This window comes from Camelina sativa, chromosome 4 (assembly GCF_000633955.1).
Source record: "Camelina sativa cultivar DH55 chromosome 4, Cs, whole genome shotgun sequence".
NCBI classification, from domain to species: Eukaryota; Viridiplantae; Streptophyta; class Magnoliopsida; order Brassicales; family Brassicaceae; genus Camelina; species Camelina sativa.
Window position 1 is genome coordinate 9432684 of NC_025688.1, and position 17693 is coordinate 9450376.

Consider the following 17693-nt stretch of genomic DNA (forward strand, 5'->3'; position numbering starts at 1 on the left):
TACAGATTTGGACACGAGAATTTGAAAGAGTTTATTAGATATTTGAATTCCAGTGTTTTTCGATTAAACATTTTATCAAATCTTTTAAATTCATATATTATTGGATTTAACTTTTAAGTAGTCTTTTAAATTACTTTAGAATCTAGTGTTATTCACACTAAAACCTTTCTTGTTTGATTTTATCAGATTTCTCAGCTCAAACAAATTCAAGGAAAAGATTCCATCTACATTCTCCAAATTTTTGTAAGTATCTCCTAGTTTAAATAAGTTATGGCGCACTAAAATAGGTTGATGTAAAGTAAATATTGTCAATTGTTGTTGTTGTATACTCTAGCTAATCTCTATTTCTATACTCTACTTAAACTATCAGTAAGAATCATCTATTAAGAATCATCTATTAGATAAACCCACAATCTTTTATGGAAAGCTATAACCATCTTATTATATAAAGTTGGGTATTCAAAGTTAGCCGTTAACAAGATTTTGACATGTGTCAAGTTATCAATCTCAGATTTTGACATATGTAAAAGTTAATAATTAATAGGAGAAATTTGATTACAACAAAAATAAAATATTTTGTTTTAAAATTATCAAAAATTACACAATATATATAAAAAAATACAAAGTATTTTTAAATAATTATAAGGAGATTACATATATATATATATATATTTCATAAATCTCAAAATTATAATATTATTTATTTATTTTTAATTTTAAGTGTTTAATTCTACAAAAAAAAATAGAAAAAGGGATTAAGGAAAATATAAAGTTAAATATTAAATCTATATTTTGTAAATACTCACTTCTATATAAACATAGATCGTCTCATATTTAAATAATTTATTCAAAAACACTGTTTTCAACTTCGTTTAATTGAGATTTTTTTTCAATGGGAAGGTAAATTTTTCATATTTTTTTTAACCAAAATTTTCTCCTATTTTCTGATTTTTCAGTTGGGAATATGTAAGATTAATATGTTGATCCCAAAAAAGATTAATATATGCGTATTCTTTTCTTAATACTGTATTTTATTTAATTTACATTTTCATCTTTGAATTATTTGAGATTGTGCTTATAATTTTATATTATTTCTTTAATTATATCAAATTAATTTTCTTCTAATTTATCAACTTTGATTGGTTGGTCATAAACTTTTTTTTTTTTGCAAACATAATTGTCACCATTATTCATTCAATCCCCAAGGGAGATAACAAGTAGAAGCTCATCAATCTAATGGATGAATAAAATAGGTTAATCAAACACAAGCTTACAACAAACATAAACAGATAGACTGGAAAAACATAAATCGTTGTTGATAGATCCATAGGAGCTTAAAGATCCTCAGAGAAGAATTGATTTGGCCACATATGTCACCAAAATGCACTTATTTTTTCGGTCAAGGATCCTCAGAGAACTTCATGATGGGTGACCTTCCTGGAAGTGATTGTCGGAACTGCGCGAGTGAGGACAAAACACTGGAAAAGATCATTTGTTGATTTGTAGGGTCGGTAAAGAAGTTTTTCAAGCCTCCCAAACGTAACAAACCGGCCATCAAATATGGGCGGGTCCACGGGCCGGGAATAGATGTAGGGTCCATTTTCCTAAGTGAGCCCATGGACTGAAAGTGGATACGGGCTCACTAAGCAATATGACGGTTGAGGCGTTACAGAGACAGAGGCTACATCATGGTGTGTCAAAGACACTTCCACGATTACATTGGAAAATTTAACATTAGTTACTATTAAAAGATTTTGTGACATTAGAAAAAGGTTTTTACTTTCATTGGTTGTTGGAGCAAGCCATTTTGAGATAGCAAAAAGACGTGAACATGTTATTTTCACACATGAGGAGGGCAGAGCCGAGGTTCTCTCTATGGTGGAGAAGGTTGGACACATGGTTATCTCTCCAAGGGAGGAAGGTGGAGGAGGTTAGATGCAAGGTTATCCCTCCAAGGGAGGAAGGCGGAGCCAAGGTTTTCTCCATGGTGGAAGAGCTTGGAAGCAATGTTCTCTCCATAAGGGATGAGAGCGGAGCCGAGGTTTTCTCTATGGTGGTCATACATCATTGATTATTATATTATGTAATATATTTTTTATTCAAAATATTTTTTGAGCCATCAATTTTAGTAATTAAAAGACTATGCAGAAGTGAAAGTAAAATAGTTGGCTTAATGTGTTTATATAGACATTTTCTAGGTGGTGAGAAATAATATATTTTTAACATGGAATATATTTAGATGTAAAAAATATACTTTTAATAGTAACATACATAAAAGATTTGTAAATGGAAGTATATTTTTATGTACACCAAAATATACAGTATACTATAATCAAAATAAAATTTATAAATAACGTACAACAAATATTAATATATTTTTGTTAAATTTAATTTAATTTATAGAACTTTAAACCCACACCTCGGACGGGTCCTCGTCTAGTAATATTATAAAATATAGAGGTAAATATTCTCAGCTTTCTGAACTAAAACAAATTCAGGGGAAAGATTTCATCTATATTCTCCAAAATGACCAGCATGAAGGTTTTGTAAGTATCTCCTTGTTTAAATAAGTTATAGATATTTACCTTGTGATACTAATGTTTATAATTGGTTTTATCAACAGCAGTATAAGTGACAATCAGTTTAGAGGAAACCTTCCAAATTTAATTGAGAATTGGACAGAGTTTGAGAGTTTGTAAGATCTTTTTTTTATTATTATTATTTTATTAGTCATAAACAAAACACAATATAAGGAGACAAATTACACATTCTGTATTAAGAACCGGCTTAATAAGAAGATTCTCGATACAACTAATAATATTCTCATAAACAAAAGAAACACAATACAACTCTTGTTGTTGTGTCACGGTGAGGAACCAAAGAAAGCCGAGAAGGGGAAACGCAACAACTCGCAAAGCTTGGTTATATGGGCTTCTACCTATGTTAATAGCTTAGTTGTGTCAATAGCTCATTTCATAGTCTATATGTGTAGTGTTTATCATATTTATTGAGAGTAAGGTTTATTGACTCAGCCCAATATTATTTTCAGTATGATAAGCGATATGACTGGACCTGAATCTTTATTTATTAATTTAATATTTTGATGTATTACGCAATCTCTCATGGGTTGTCCACATATGCCGTAATTCCATTATCAATAACATTATTTGTGATTAATTATATATAGACAGAACAAATTTTATACGAAAGTCATTAGTTTTGTGTATAACTTTATATCCAAAAATTCATTAGTTTTGTGTATAATTTTAAAACATTAAAGTAATAAACAGACATAATAAATTTTTCAGTTACCTTTTTGCTCTCTAATAAAAAATTCCAAACCTCATCCAAAAATTTGAACTAAAACTTAAAGATTTAGTTAGTTTATCATTTTAATGTAGTTGTCACAATTTATAGTATTATGCATAAAATTATTTTACTAAAACTCAATTATTTATACATTTATTATAGTTAGGTTTGGAAATCTGACTATGTTATATATGTGTGCTATTTTGTAGAAATTTTGTGCATATGTTATGAAAAATTTGAGCATTTTTGTGGTTGTTTGTTTTTCTCATAGTTCAAATATAGATCACCAAATCAATAGTATGGTTTTATAGTTATTAACAGCTTAATGTATGAAATACTCATATTAGAACATATAATGACTTTTATACTTGAATGCACCATATAACCAATAGATTTTTTTTTGTTTTCTCGCTAGGAACTTGAGTGGCTCTATACCTTCAAAATGGGGAGTCTTGCCACTTGTCAACATGTAAGTTCATATATATTAACTTATCTCACAAAGTTAAGAATCTGTAAATAAATACATATTTTCATTTGAAATGCTAAGAGATACTGAAAAAATATTTTGATTGCTATGAGGATATCTTCTAATTAAATACTCTATTCAATTATTTCAAAAGTCAAAACACAATCATACTCTTCCTTAATCTAATTTTTCTGGGCTTAGTTGATATTCTACAATTGAGACATACTTGGGTTCACCCCTAGGGGTGAACCTCTTCATTCACCCCATATAAAATTAGGAAATGAAATCTGTATACATTATTATAAAATTAAAAACTTAAACCGATGTTTTATAAACCCAAACTGATAGATAATTTTGTTCTAATTGTAAAATCTTAACCCTAACCATCTCATTTGTAAACCCAAACCGACATATAATTTTGTTCTAATTGTAAAATCTAAACCCTAACCATCACATTTGTAAACCCAAACCGACATATAATTTCGTTCGAATTGTAAAATCTAAACCCTAACCATCACATTTGTAAACTCAAACCGACATATAATTTCGTTTTAATTATATAATCTAAACCCTTATTCTCATTTATAAACCCAAACCGATATATAAACTCGTTTAATTGTAAAATCTAAACCAAGCCAATACGAATTCCTAGCTGGAATTATACAAGACACTCTGGTTCCGGAAGACATACGGCTCGCTATCCCGTGTCTGCTTTGGGGTGTGTGGAAATACATGAATACGATGGTGTTCCAAGGGAAGCAGTGGGACATACGTGAGCTGGTCGTTAAGGCATTCTAGGATTCACAGCTGTGGAAGGAGTCGCATCTAATCGCAGCCCAGGTGAACGCGTCCTGGGATAAAAAGAAGATATGCGTGGAGTCCAATTGGAGAAAACCTCCACAAGGGGTGTTAAAATGCAATGTGGGTGTTTCGTGGAAACATCAGGATTCGATGGTTGGAGGAAGCTGGATAATCAGGGATTTTTCTGGTCAGGTGATGTATCATGCCAAGAGTGCTCTTAGTAGCTCAGAGTCTTTGGCTATGGCGGGGTTGCAGACTTTTAAATGGACGGCTGAAGCTCTACAGATAATGCATGTAGACCATGTGATTTTCGAGCTTGATTGCGCTTTGGTGGTGCCAATGTTAAATAACCCCCAAGATTGGCCCCGGTTCTGTTTTACCCTTCGTGATATACACAATACTTTGGCTTGTTTTACCTATTGGGAATGCAGACATACAGCCGCATCAGCTAACAAGGTGGCTAGAGCCATCGCGAGAAGTGTGACTCGTGAGGGTCGTGTTCAATCGCATATGTCTTTGGGAGGCCCCTCGTGACTTCAGGACCTGTTGATGGCCGATGGTTGCTGAAATCCTGGTTTTCCCTTTCAGTCTGCAGACGCTTAACTTGGAGGGCTCTTGTAGTTTCACTATCAAGTTGCTAGTCTGTGTTTCTTTTTATTTTCTTTTTATTCTCTTTAAGCTTCCTCCATGGAGTTCCCAGACTCTGTTTTCTATCAGATGACAAAAAAAAAAATCAAGCCAATATTTAACTTTCTTTAAATAAAAGTATACATAATTTGTTTCTTTAATTTGTTTTGCTTTTTAATTTAATTTTGATTTACTTTTTAAATAAAATATTAGATATAACATTTTGATTGGTTGAGAGGGGAAGAGATGAATACAAAAGTTCACCCCTAAAGGTGAACATAAGTATTTTACTTTACAATTATATTGTTACTAGGGATTGCTTCGGGCTACGCCCAGTATAAGATACACTTTTTAATTTTGATCATTTTATATTCTTAATATATATACAATACTTTAAAAAACATGTACGATTAGTTGTAATTTATATTGATCAGTTCTTTTTTTTAGTTTGTAGTCTATTATGAAACTTAAATTTCATTTTCTTAATAACTATTAGTCTTTTCCTCTTGTAATTGATTTTCTTATCATCACACATGTGGATTTATACATTCTACTCCATAACTAAAACCGTGAAACTCACACATTACCAAAACAAACAAAAAAAACTGTGAAACTCAAAATTACATGTAAGAAAAGTCTTTTCTAATTTCGTGCCGTCGTCATACCAGAACCGGACGGCTTTGAATCCATCAATGTACTTATGATTTTATCAAATACTTTGCAAGTTTTAAGTTACGTTTCAAGCTACACATACGGAATTATTCGAACAGATTTAACCAACATATTTCAAAACTTAAAAAACACTCGTCTAACACATTAGCTTCAGCATAGTGGCAAGGGTGGAATAAAGGGAATACAAATTTGTGAAGTCATACACTTTTAGGCTTACCAAATTTGAAATGTAAATGATATTTAAAAAAATTCCAAGCATGTATGTTTTTCACATCGCTAATCTTCTCTTGTTTCTTTTTTATATGAAATGTGAAATTTATTTGAAAAAAATAAGAGCCTAAGAATAACAAACAAACCAGAGTTTGAGCAGAAAACAGAGGCACAAACACAATTCTAGCTTCCAAGTCATTAGCCACTGTTTTGAGAGTCCTCCGTATTTACCATATTCGGAATAATGCAGAGAGGTGATACAATCGTGAATGGGCTTGTCAACAGATCTTACCATGAAATCGATGGAGTGATGTTCTTGGTAGTGACGACGGCCAGTCTTTTGTTGCTCTATTTTATACTTGGTTGCGCATCAGCATATCTTATGTCGATCCTATACTTGTCTGATGTTTGAACAGCATCAGCATCATGCATGTACAGTATTTCAAATCCTACCAAAGATATGGAGGATGGTAAGACGCTTCTAATCATTCGGCATGAAATAGTGCACACACAAGACATTCAATTCACTATTAACATGATGGATGGGAAACTTATTGTTCTTAGATTGGCTTGATGCACAAAAAACTAATGCCACAGTATAAAATCAAAACAAAAACACACCAAAAATATTCAGAGTAAATCCATATATATAAGTTATGACGTAGCTGATATATCTTTATATGTTGACTCGGATGTGGCAGCTTCCTGTAAGGAGTCAGTCATAATGTTAATAGCGTGAAAAAATCCCACAATGTTTTGTATAATATAAAAAGTAAGAAAAATTCAACCAAATTATATTGTAAAGTACTTACCAATATATTACTTTTAACAAATTAATGTTACTTTTAGTAGTAACAGGCCCGGTTCACAGGGAAAACAAGTGAAGCTAAAGATTCGGACCTACAATTTTAAAAACTTTTTTCACTTAAAAATCTGTTAAACAAAAAGCTTTTTTTATTAAGTATATGTATAAAGACTTTTTTATTTCCATGTAAAATGTATTTTTTCCTTTGTAGGATATGTAAAATGCCTTAAAATATCAAGTTGTGGCTTTCCTATAACTTTTGTTATAGGTGAAAAAGGCACATTTTTAGATTTTTGCTTAGGGCACTCATAAATGTTGGGCCGGCACTAAGTAGTAACATATAAATTGATAATAATATACTACAAAATTATATTGTTAAAATTACTAAAAATAATTTGATAATAAGTATATTAAATTTCACAAATAAATTCTATTATATTAAATTTCACAAATAATAAGTATGTATGCAAAGGTCAAAATCTAGTAATCAAATAAAGCCTGCAAAGACATAATTAAGCGTTAGTGAATTTGAACAGAGAGAGAAGAATTGAGTTGCTGATGAATGTGAGATGACGATGGAGACCAATTTAGGATTTTTTTTTGTGAACTGTGTTGGTGGAAAAATCCCAACGGTTAGATTGATAAACATGTATCATCATCATTAAATGAAGAGAAGATACACTTCAAAAACAAAAAGGAAATTAAACCTCAAATATGGAAATTATAATTCTATTGAAATTATAAGTATGGAAATATGGAAATCAGATTCTATATAATAACCCTAAACCTTGTTTGTATTTTACACTAATTCTCAAAGTTTGTTATTTTTTTTTCTCTGTAAGCGATTGAGACGATGGAAGAAGTTGATGCGCTGCTCAAGATGACTGAGACACTGAATCCATGGGAACAGACAAAGTTTAGATCCTCGACTCAAGACTTTAGGTTCGGTATAATCGGAAAGACCGAATTTAATAGTCTCGTCTCTAGGCTAAAAGACAATCTTCGTGATGCAAAGATTGTTGAGAAGCCGAAAGAAAACCCAAGAACCGGTCCACGGATTAGGGTTAAACCATATGATAACCCTAAAGAAGATGTTCCAAATCATGGCTTAGGTAAGATCGATAAGGAGAGGAAGATGGAAGTCCACTCAGAAGTGAAAGAGAAGTTGAGTGACTTGTTGAAAGGCATCGAGGAGACGCTAAGTCCGAGGCAGATGAGACTTTACACTTCCTTGTGTAAAGGCTTCCAGTCCCATAGATTCGGGTATGACAAATTCGTTACGTATCTTCTACAGTTGATAGAGCAACACAAGAGTCTTTATCAACGCTTCATACGACTTGCCTACGGCGATAAAGAAAAACAAAAGGTTGGAGTTGAAGAGATCCGACATGATCAAGACAGTCTTGGTGGTGATCCAAAGATTGGCCCCCAAGAACGAGGGTGGGATGAGACCAACTTGGAGAGAAAGAATACGAAAAGAATCTTGTCTCCCAAGGATTCGAACCTCCCTCTGAAGAAAAGGAAAAGGTCTAATCCTGTTCGACGAGTGACACCTAACTATAGGCTTATCCCCGAGGAGCTGCGGTCACCGGTCTCAGACCCGGTACTGAACAACACGTGTGTTGTGAAGAGATATGATTTTGAGGGAGGTAAGGTGCTAACCGGAGTCGAAGAAGAGATGATTAAATGCGAAGATCAGATGTACGAGGCGGATATGTTGATGAGTGCTTTGAGAAGTGCAGTGGACAGTGCGGAGAGAGTTATGAGGGGAGAGATGAGAGTGGAAGATCTTGGAGTGAAGTTTTACAGATGCGTTGAAAGGTTATATAGCGGAGACATGTTTGAAATAGTGAGAGAAGATCACCATGGAGCTTTACCTGTGATCTTATTACGGTTGAATCAGAAACTGAGTGAGCTCACGGTTGCTCGAGAAAGCTGGAAACGTGGCTGGAAGAAAACTTTTAAAAGACTTTCTCCAACGCAAAAAGATTCTGTTGCACAATAATCTTAAGTGAAGTGAAGGAAAACAACAATCTGATTCAGGTTCTTTAATGTAATTTTTAAATAGATTAATTTGGTTTCGGTTTTGGTTGTGACTTTTTTTTTTGTTTGGTTTGGTTTTGGCTTGTGTTTAAGTGTGGAGTTTGTGCTAAACTTGGTGACAAAAACGACTATGTAAAATAGATTTCAGAATGCAATTTCAATCGCTGACATTTGGTTTTGGTTTAGCTAGTTGCGAACAACAGTCCTTAAATTAGGCTAAACTTGTGGTAGATTTGAAGTGATGAAGATGTTTTAGTAGTTTTAATTATGTTTAAAGCTAAATAATTTTTATATATTGTTAAATAAACATTTTAAAAATGAAATTATCTTGTTTTGACGGAAAAACGTAATTTTAATGTTTTGACGGGAAAACGAGATTTTGAGTGTTTTGACGCGAAAACGAGATTTTACGGTTTTGGCGGAAAAATAAATATTTGCGATTTTGGCAAAAAAAGTAATTTTTACGATTTTGGCGGAAAAACGAGAATCTGCAGTTTTGGTGGAAAAACATAATTTTATGAAATACCTAGATACTCAAAAAAAAAAAAACCTAGATACTAAAAAAAAAGTACATTAATGAAATAAATCCTGATTTTCAAAATAAATCACGATTGATAACTAATAATTGAATTTACCGAAAATTATAAATAAGAAAATTACAGTTAAAATATTTAATACTAAAAGTCTATAATATTCTAAAATCTTTGAAATTTATCTATTAATTTTTTTATTCAAATCTCAATGGGACCAAAAAATTTATACACGATTTGATGTCCAAATCGGTTTACCTATTTTTAAAGCTTAAAATTTTGAAACTCAAATTGAGTTAAACCGAAAATCCAGAAAAAAAAATTATATTGACTAAATTATATTTTCAACTTCTTGCCAAAACTAATATATTTTCTCTAATTAACCCCATGATTTTGTTTTTTGAAAAAGCAGTCCAACACCACCGCCTCAGAGTGTTTATATAGTTGTGTTTTTTTTTTCTTTACACAATCATATCATTTTTTTTCTTTTTCTTTACACTCTCTTTTGCTCTCTCTCTCCCTCTCCCTCGTCTCTTCATCGGAAACCATGACGGACGGCCACTCCTTCAATAACATCTCTCTCAGCGGTCGCGGCGGAACGGTACGTTCCTCTCTCTCTCTCTCCCTCTCTCTCTTACTACGCCGCTTCTTCAAAAGATCTTTCACTTCCTTTAAAGCTTTCGCCTTTTTTTTTTTTCCTCTTCCTTCGAAAAAACCCTAATTTCTTGTTCCTGTAGCCGCTTTGATTCATATCGTTCGATTCAGAAGAAACCCAATATTCTTTTTTTTTTCTAGAAGAATAAAGATTGTTGCTTTCAATTTTGTTTTCTTGTTCACAATTGTGTTTTTGAAATCCCTAGAGGGTGACATAATGATGTGCGGCGTTTGTTTTAGGGTTTTTATTGTAGAATGTGATGTGGTAATTTAGGTTTCAATTTTGGTACTTTTAGAGCCCTGGCCTTCTTTAGATTAATTTAGGGTTTTGAAATCTTACAAAATGATGTGCGGCGGTTGTTTTAGGGTTTTATTTTAATTCCTAAAATGTGATGTGCTAATATAGGGTTTTCAAATTTTGGTACTTTTAGAACCCTGGCCTTCTTAAGATTAACTCTGGAGGTATTCAATGGAAGAAGCAAGGTGGTGGGAAAGCTGTGGAAGTTGACAAATCTGATATTGTAGGTGTTAGTTGGATGAAAGTTCCAAAGACTAATAATCAGTTGGGGGTCAAAACCAAAGATGGGTTATACTATAAGTTCATTGGGTTTCGGGATCAGGTTTTGTGCCTTTATATCTTCTTGCCCTCTGTTTTCGAGTTATTCGATTTTTTTTTTTGTCTCTGTCTTTGCTTGTTTTTTCATACTTTTATTATGTTTCGTGATATAGGATGTTGCAAGTCTGACCAGCTTTTTCCAAAGTAGTTATGGGACAACACCTGAAGATAAACAGTTATCTGTTAGTGGTCGAAATTGGGGAGAGGTTCATTTGAATGGTCAGTTCTTTATCTCCTTATGGTCTGCTTTTTTCCTCCTATATTGACTGTTTTAAGTTGTAGAAGGCTTTCAAGTTAATGGAAGCTTCCATCGTCTATTTGTTATTTAAAGTAAATTCCTTTGTGCAGGGAATACACTTACCTTTTCGGTTGGTGCAAAGCAAGCTTTTGAAGTATCCTTAGCTGATGTTTCGCAGACTCAGCTTCAAGGTAAAAATGATGTCATATTGGAGTTCCACGTTGATGATACTGCTGGTGCCAATGAGGTACTCATTTCTACTGCAACCTGGTATCTTTAGAAGTGTAATCTCTTGGCTAATATACATATACGGTAGCTGATTTCCTGATTATACCTTATTATGCGCATTTGCAGAAAGACTCACTGATGGAGATAGGTTTTCATATTCCTAATTCCAACACCCAGTTTGTTGGTGATGAAAACCGTCCGCCTGCTCAAGTAAGTTGGAGAACCCTTTTTAGTTACATGCATGCTTATCATATATTTTCCTTTGGTTGACAAGAGCATGTCTCAGGTTTTTAATGACGAAATCAAGTTAATGGCTGATGTTACTGCTGGAGCTGAGGAGGCGGTTGTCACCTTCGAGAGTATTGCAATCCTCACACCCAGGTAAAGATTTCTTCTTCACCTTCCCTTGAGTATTAGAGTATGATCAATTTATCACTTGTATGGCTGTATCCTCTCATGACCATATGATTCTCTTTTTTCTTATGCAGGGGTCGGTACAGTGTGGAACTTCACCTTTCTTTCTTACGTTTGCTAGGACAAGCTAATGACTTTAAAATCCAATACAGTAGTGTTGTCCGCTTGTTCTTGCTTCCTAAGGTAATTCTTTTTAAGCATATCTCAGGTCGCTTACTTATGTTATCAGTCATCAGATTAGGGGGAATTTCATCTAATGATCACTGAATCTTGTTCTATTTAATTGAATTTGTATTACCTGTTTAATGCCTGAGCAGTCAAATCAACCACACACATTTGTTGTTATCTCTCTAGACCCACCAATCCGGAAAGGTCAGACAATGTACCCCCACATTGTGATGCAGGTAAGCATTACTTATATTTTCCCTTCCCTTTCAATTTTCTTTTGATAACTGTCTTTTTTTCTTTTGCAAAATCTCTTTTATGCTCTGGTTTTACATTTGTTTCTACCACCTTTTCTAGTTTGAGACTGACGCCGTTGTAGAAAGTGAACTGTCAATTAGTAATGATCTTATGAATACAAAGTTCAAGGACAAGCTGGAGCGATCATATAAGGTCTATCTCTGGTCTGCGCTTATATTATCATTCCTTTATTCAAAAAAGTCTACATATACCGACTGGTAAGGATTCGGCTATGAATTTTCAGGGTCTCATTCATGAAGTATTCACCACCGTGTTGCGTTGGCTGTCTGGTGCAAAGATCACTAAACCAGGGAAGTTCCGCAGTGCCCAAGATGGGTTTGCAGTGAAATCATCTCTGAAGGCAGAAGATGGGGTTCTTTATCCACTTGAGAAGGGCTTTTTCTTTTTACCTAAACCTCCAACGCTTATACTTCATGATGAGGTATTTTGTGGTTATTAAGGATTGAAGAATTTTTGTAGGCTCTGAGATAGAGTTGGGTTGTTTAACCGTTTTTTTTTTTAAGATTGACTATGTGGAGTTTGAAAGGCATGCTGCTGGTGGTTCTAACATGCATTACTTCGATCTTCTCATAAAACTGAAAACTGATCATGAACATCTGTTCCGAAACATTCAAAGGAACGAGTATCACAATCTCTATTCCTTCATAAGGTTAGCACGGTTTATTTCACTATCACTGTCTAAAGTTACTGAGAGTGCATTTAAATTTTGTGGTGGATAAACGTTATCTTTTCTTGCTGCAGCTCCAAAGGTTTGAAGATTATGAACCTTGGAGGTGCCGGAAGCGCAGACGGAGGTGTTGCTGCTGTTCTTGGGGATAATGATGATGATGATGCTGTTGACCCCCATCTTGAGCGTATCAGAAACCAAGCTGCTGATGAGAGCGATGAGGAGGCAAGTACTTTATGTCTGACTGAGTTACTTGATGTTCTGATGATCACATTTTTGACAATTAATACTTTTAATTTATGAAGGACGAAGACTTTGTTGTGGGTGAGGATGACGACGGTGGTTCACCAACTGATGATTCTGGTGAGGACGACTCTGATGCTAGTGAAGGCGGCGGAGGAGAGAAAGAGGTAAAATGTTTTTACAGACTTCTTTCGAACTCCTTCAGCATCAGACTGTCTGTTTCACATAACTTACTGCCATTGACTTGTTTCAGAAATCTATCAAAAAGGAACTCAAGAGAGAAGCTTCATCATCTTCGAAAGGATTGCCTCCTAAGAAGAAAATGTTAGTCACAGATGAAGGCAGTAGTAAGAAGAAGAAGCAGAAAAAGAAGAAAGATCCCAACGCACCAAAAAGAGCAATGTCTGGTTTCATGTTCTTCTCTCAAATGGAAAGAGATGTGAGTTCTTCTCTCCTTTGTTGTACTTTTATTAGCTCTATGATCTACACGAAGTTGCGGAATGGAGCATCCTCAGTCTTTTTGCATACGTGAGAGCTACAATTTACAGATCCTGTTATTGACCGACAAACTTAGCTTTCCTGATTATGTCATTTTCCATTTGTCAAATTGAACAGAACATAAAGAAGGAACACCCGGGGATAGCATTTGGAGAGGTGGGAAAGGTGCTTGGAGATAAGTGGCGTCAAATGTCTGGTAAAACCTCAAAATTTTGGCAAAGAAACTACATTTATTGATTTTAGCATGTGGAATGTGATTTATTCCCTAATCCGTATGTATGTTTGATGTATAAACTATAGCTGAGGAAAAAGAGCCGTATGAAGCCAAAGCACAAGTTGACAAGCAGCGTTACAAGGATGAGATTAGTGATTACAAGAACCCTCAACCGATGAACGTGGACTCAGGAAACGAGTCCGACAGTTCCTAAACTTTGATACCCCAAGATTCTCTAGTAGTAGTAGTATCATCTTTTCAAATGTAGCGATTTTACGATAAAATAACGACATGACTTATAAAAACTTATCTTTTATGATCGCTTATTCATTCGTACACAAGAACATCCCTTTATTTAGAAGATACATAAGAGTTATTGGATCTTGATGAATTAAATCAACAATGTAGATCGACCTTCTATCTAACAAAGATCACATGGAAGCATCTAACATCTTCTGGACAATGGGACGAGCTCTACACATGGCTTGCAACGACTTAGCTTTACGCATTGTAGTTCCTTTTTCACTCTCTCTCATGTCTAAATGTTCTTCTCCGACTCTCTCCCATTCAAAACTTTGGATCAACGATCCAAGAGCCAAGGTCACGAGCCGTTGAGCTAGCCCTGATCCAGGACAAGCTCGTCGTCCGATCCCAAAGGCCATCAACTTTTTATCCTCCCCTTTTTTCTCAAACCTCTCTGGCTTAAACTTTCCCGGCTCTTCCCACAACTTAGGATCTCTATGAATGGCCCATGCATTCACCAATATGATTGTACCNNNGTAGTAGTATCATCTTTTCAAATGTAGCGATATTACGATAAAATAACGATATGACTTATAAAATCTTATCTTTAGCTGCTTTGAGTTATAACTAGAATACTTCTGATGACAATGATCGTTTGTTCATTCGTACACAAGAACATCCCTTTATTTAGAAGATACACAAGAGTGATTGGATCTTGATGAATTAAATCAACAATGTAGATCGTCCTTCTATCTAACAAAGATCACATGGAAATATTTATTCAACGAGGTTCTGTAGGATGAAAATTTAATTTATGGACAAGAAGCATCTAAAATCTTCTGGACAATGGGACGAGCTCTACACATGGCTTGCAACGACTTAGCTTTACGCATTGTAGTTCCTTTTTCACTTTCTCTCATGTCTAAATGTTCTTCTCCGACTCTCTCCCATTCAAAACTTTGGATCAACGATCCAAGAGCCAAGGTCACGAGCCGTTGAGCTAGCCCTGATCCAGGACAAGCTCGTCGTCCGATCCCAAAGGCCATCAACTTTTTATCCTCCCCTTTTTTCTCAAACCTCTCTGGCTTAAACTTTCCCGGCTCTTCCCACAACTTAGGATCTCTATGAATGGCCCATGCATTCACCAATATGATTGTACCACGTGGGACATCATATCCGTCAAGCACGCAATCTTCTGATGCCAAGTGGGGAAGAAGCATTGGAGCCACCGGATATAGTCGTAAAGTCTCTGACACAATGTTCTGAAGATAAGGAAGTTTCACTATGTCTTGTTCCTCTATTAAACTGTCTAAACCGATTTGGTTGTCGATTTCTGTTTTTGCCTTTTGTAAAACATCTGGATGGTTCAACAAATTCGACATCGCCCATTCTAACGTTCCAGCAGATGTGTCAGTCCCGGCAAGTATCATAACCTAATCAAAATTAAAATAAGTTAAAACTATAACAATAATAAAACCTTAAACCAATGTTGACCTCTCTTTTACTTACAAGTATGATTCCTTTGATGATCACATCCGTGTAGTAATCGGGCTGAGTTTCTTGTAGAGAAAGCAAATGATCGATCATCGTGTTACCCTTTACTTTGTCTGCACGTTTCTCGTTCACAAGACTTTGCAAGAACTCGTCAACACGACCCGCTAACTTCTTAATCCGTTTCTCATAATTTGTTACCCAACGAAGGATCGGGAAATAGTCAGCTGCGTTCCCTGCGCCGCCACTAACAACCACCTCCGCTATCAACTGTCTCACGTGTTTTGCCTCATTGTCGTCCTCTGTGCCATCGCCGTAGTATCGCTTTCCGGCCACCATCCTAATGATGTTGTTGATAGTTAAGCTCATAAACATTGGTCTCATCTCCACTGTCACAAACTCCTGAAATTACAGTTATTACACCAAAAATGGTTAAATCTAAAAGTTTTTTATTGGCATCTAAAATCTTTTGTATTCGGTTCTTGTAACGAGTGATGTTGAAATCAACTCATTTGCTATATAGAACATATTCTATGAAAGAATAAAAAACCCGAGACCATAAATTAATTTTTGTAAACAAATATTATTTTAAACTTTTTAAAGGTGTTACAATCGAAGCCGTAATATAGATGTAAATTATATTTTGCAAATATATAGTATTAACTTTTTTTTAATACGATGTAATAATCGAGACAGTGATTAAATATGTTAAACCTCGCAGATACTTTATAGAAAAATGTGTTTTTAAAAAATTGTGTAAGAATCGAGACATTAATTAAGTACTAGTCTAATGATAAATCGTACGTACGTGGTTAGACCATCTCCAACGGTTTTCTCTATTTTTTCATCTATATAACTCAGTCCAATGGTCTTTTATTCTCACCTCTAAAATAGAGATTTCTCTATTTATACAGGAACCTTTATTGAAAAAAATAGGATTCCTCTATAAATAGAGAAAAAGTAGCAATCTCTATTTTAGAGGTGAGAATAGAGGACCATTGGAGTAAAACTCACCTCTATTATAGAGGCAAAAATAAAGGACCATTCCAGATGCCTTAGAGTTTTTCGATAGACATAATATGAGCCCTCGGATCTCATCTTTACGGATAGATATGAAGTTATTAAGCCTAAGAGACGAGAAGATCTCAATGGTGCCAATACGTCGTAGATTCCTCCAACTATCACCATACGCCTCTCCAACCATAGTGGTTGAGTTGTATCCGATGTGTTTCTGCACGATAAACTGCGGCCGGTTGGCGAATACAACGTCGTTCTTGGTGAAACATTCCTCGGCTACGGAGTGAGAAGAAACAACGTAAACGAGACGTGTACCGAGGCGGAGGGAGAAGATCTTGGCGTTGTTTAAAGATTCGGACAGAGATAGGAACCTGCGGTGTAGTGGTAGCTTTAGAAGGTGGACATGTCCGATGATCGGATATGGCCGTGTTGGACTCGGCGGTAGGTTAAGTTTGCGCCGCCGTGTTCCGAACAAGAACTTGAGAGAGAGGAAGAAGAAAAAGAAGAGAGAGAGGATTAGGTATATAGTTTCCATTATTGAGTTGTTAATTTAATATGGAACATGTGATGTTAAAGCTGGTTTTATAGTGACGGTTTGAAGCGTGAAAAACTATAATACTAAGTCATAAGTGAGTGTGAGATTGGTTGGTCGTGTTACGTTTATGTTATAGTGATAATTATCGTTTTGGAAGAAGAAGAAAAAGAAGAGGATAATAAAAGAGTTGTAGTGATGTCACTGCCTACGAGAAATGAAACTGAATAATTAAGCTTCATGAGATCNAACATTCCTCGGCTACGGAGTGAGAAGAAACAACGTAAACGAGACGTGTACCGAGGCGGAGGGAGAAGATCTTGGCGTTGTTTAAAGATTCGGACAGAGATAGGAACCTGCGGTGTAGTGGTAGCTTTAGAAGGTGGACATGTCCGATGATCGGATATGGCCGTGTTGGACTCGGCGGTAGGTTAAGTTTGCGCCGCCGTGTTCCGAACAAGAACTTGAGAGAGAGGAAGAAGAAAAAGAAGAGAGAGAGGATTAGGTATATAGTTTCCATTATTGAGTTGTTAATTTAATATGGAACATGTGATGTTAAAGCTGGTTTTATAGTGACGGTTTGAAGCGTGAAAAACTATAATACTAAGTCATAAGTGAGTGTGAGATTGGTTGGTCGTGTTACGTTTATGTTATAGTGATAATTATCGTTTTGGAAGAAGAAGAAAAAGAAG

The 17693-nt window shown here is 34.9% G+C and overlaps 2 protein-coding genes across 6 annotated transcripts; one reads left to right on the forward strand and one right to left on the reverse strand.

Moving 5' to 3' along the window:
* On the forward strand, positions 9935-14574 carry LOC104780162 (FACT complex subunit SSRP1). Of its 2 annotated transcripts, XM_019244582.1 has the most exons (17): positions 9935-10064; positions 10549-10737; positions 10847-10952; positions 11082-11218; positions 11326-11409; positions 11486-11580; positions 11688-11796; positions 11931-12017; positions 12136-12228; positions 12320-12517; positions 12600-12745; positions 12838-12988; positions 13069-13173; positions 13260-13445; positions 13622-13700; positions 13805-13972; positions 14511-14574. In XM_019244582.1, the coding sequence occupies exons 1-16, from the start codon at positions 10011-10013 to the stop codon at positions 13930-13932; spliced, it is 1947 nt and encodes a 648-aa protein (XP_019100127.1). In that variant the 5' UTR covers positions 9935-10010; the 3' UTR covers positions 13933-13972; positions 14511-14574. The 2 variants fall into 2 exon arrangements, with proteins under 2 accessions (XP_019100127.1, XP_010502944.1); XM_010504642.2 differs by lacking the exon at positions 14511-14574 and having other exon boundaries at positions 13805-14101.
* LOC104780161 (cytochrome P450 81D11-like) lies at positions 14139-17015 on the reverse strand. 4 transcript variants are annotated; one of them, XM_010504640.2, is made up of 4 exons: positions 16467-16730; positions 15471-15854; positions 15107-15394; positions 14139-14479 (listed from the first exon to the last, which is right to left on the reverse strand). In XM_010504640.2, the coding sequence occupies exons 1-4, from the start codon at positions 16638-16640 to the stop codon at positions 14150-14152; spliced, it is 1176 nt and encodes a 391-aa protein (XP_010502942.1). In that variant the 5' UTR covers positions 16641-16730; the 3' UTR covers positions 14139-14149. The 4 variants fall into 4 exon arrangements, with proteins under 4 accessions (XP_010502942.1, XP_019100130.1, XP_019100128.1 ...); XM_019244585.1 differs by lacking the exon at positions 14139-14479 and having other exon boundaries at positions 14616-15394; positions 15471-15851; positions 16495-17015; XM_019244583.1 differs by lacking the exon at positions 14139-14479 and having other exon boundaries at positions 14616-15394.

Excerpts from the sequence above, each read along its gene's own strand:
- LOC104780162 (XM_019244582.1), top strand. The coding sequence starts at position 10,011 with ATGACGGACGGCCACTCCTTCAATAACATCTCTCTCAGCGGTCGCGGC. Across the intron at positions 13,174-13,259 it reads GCGGCGGAGGAGAGAAAGAG|AAATCTATCAAAAAGGAACT; the intron begins GTAAAATGTTTT and ends GACTTGTTTCAG. Across the intron at positions 13,701-13,804 it reads TAAGTGGCGTCAAATGTCTG|CTGAGGAAAAAGAGCCGTAT; the intron begins GTAAAACCTCAA and ends TATAAACTATAG.
- LOC104780161 (XM_019244585.1), bottom strand. The coding sequence starts at position 17,004 with ATGGAAACTATATACCTAATCCTCTCTCTCTTCTTTTTCTTCTTCCTC. Across the intron at positions 15,852-16,494 it reads ACTCTAAGGCATCTGGAATG|TTTGTGACAGTGGAGATGAG; the intron begins GTCCTTTATTTT and ends TAATTTCAGGAG. Across the intron at positions 15,395-15,470 it reads TCATCAAAGGAATCATACTT|GTTATGATACTTGCCGGGAC; the intron begins GTAAGTAAAAGA and ends AATTTTGATTAG.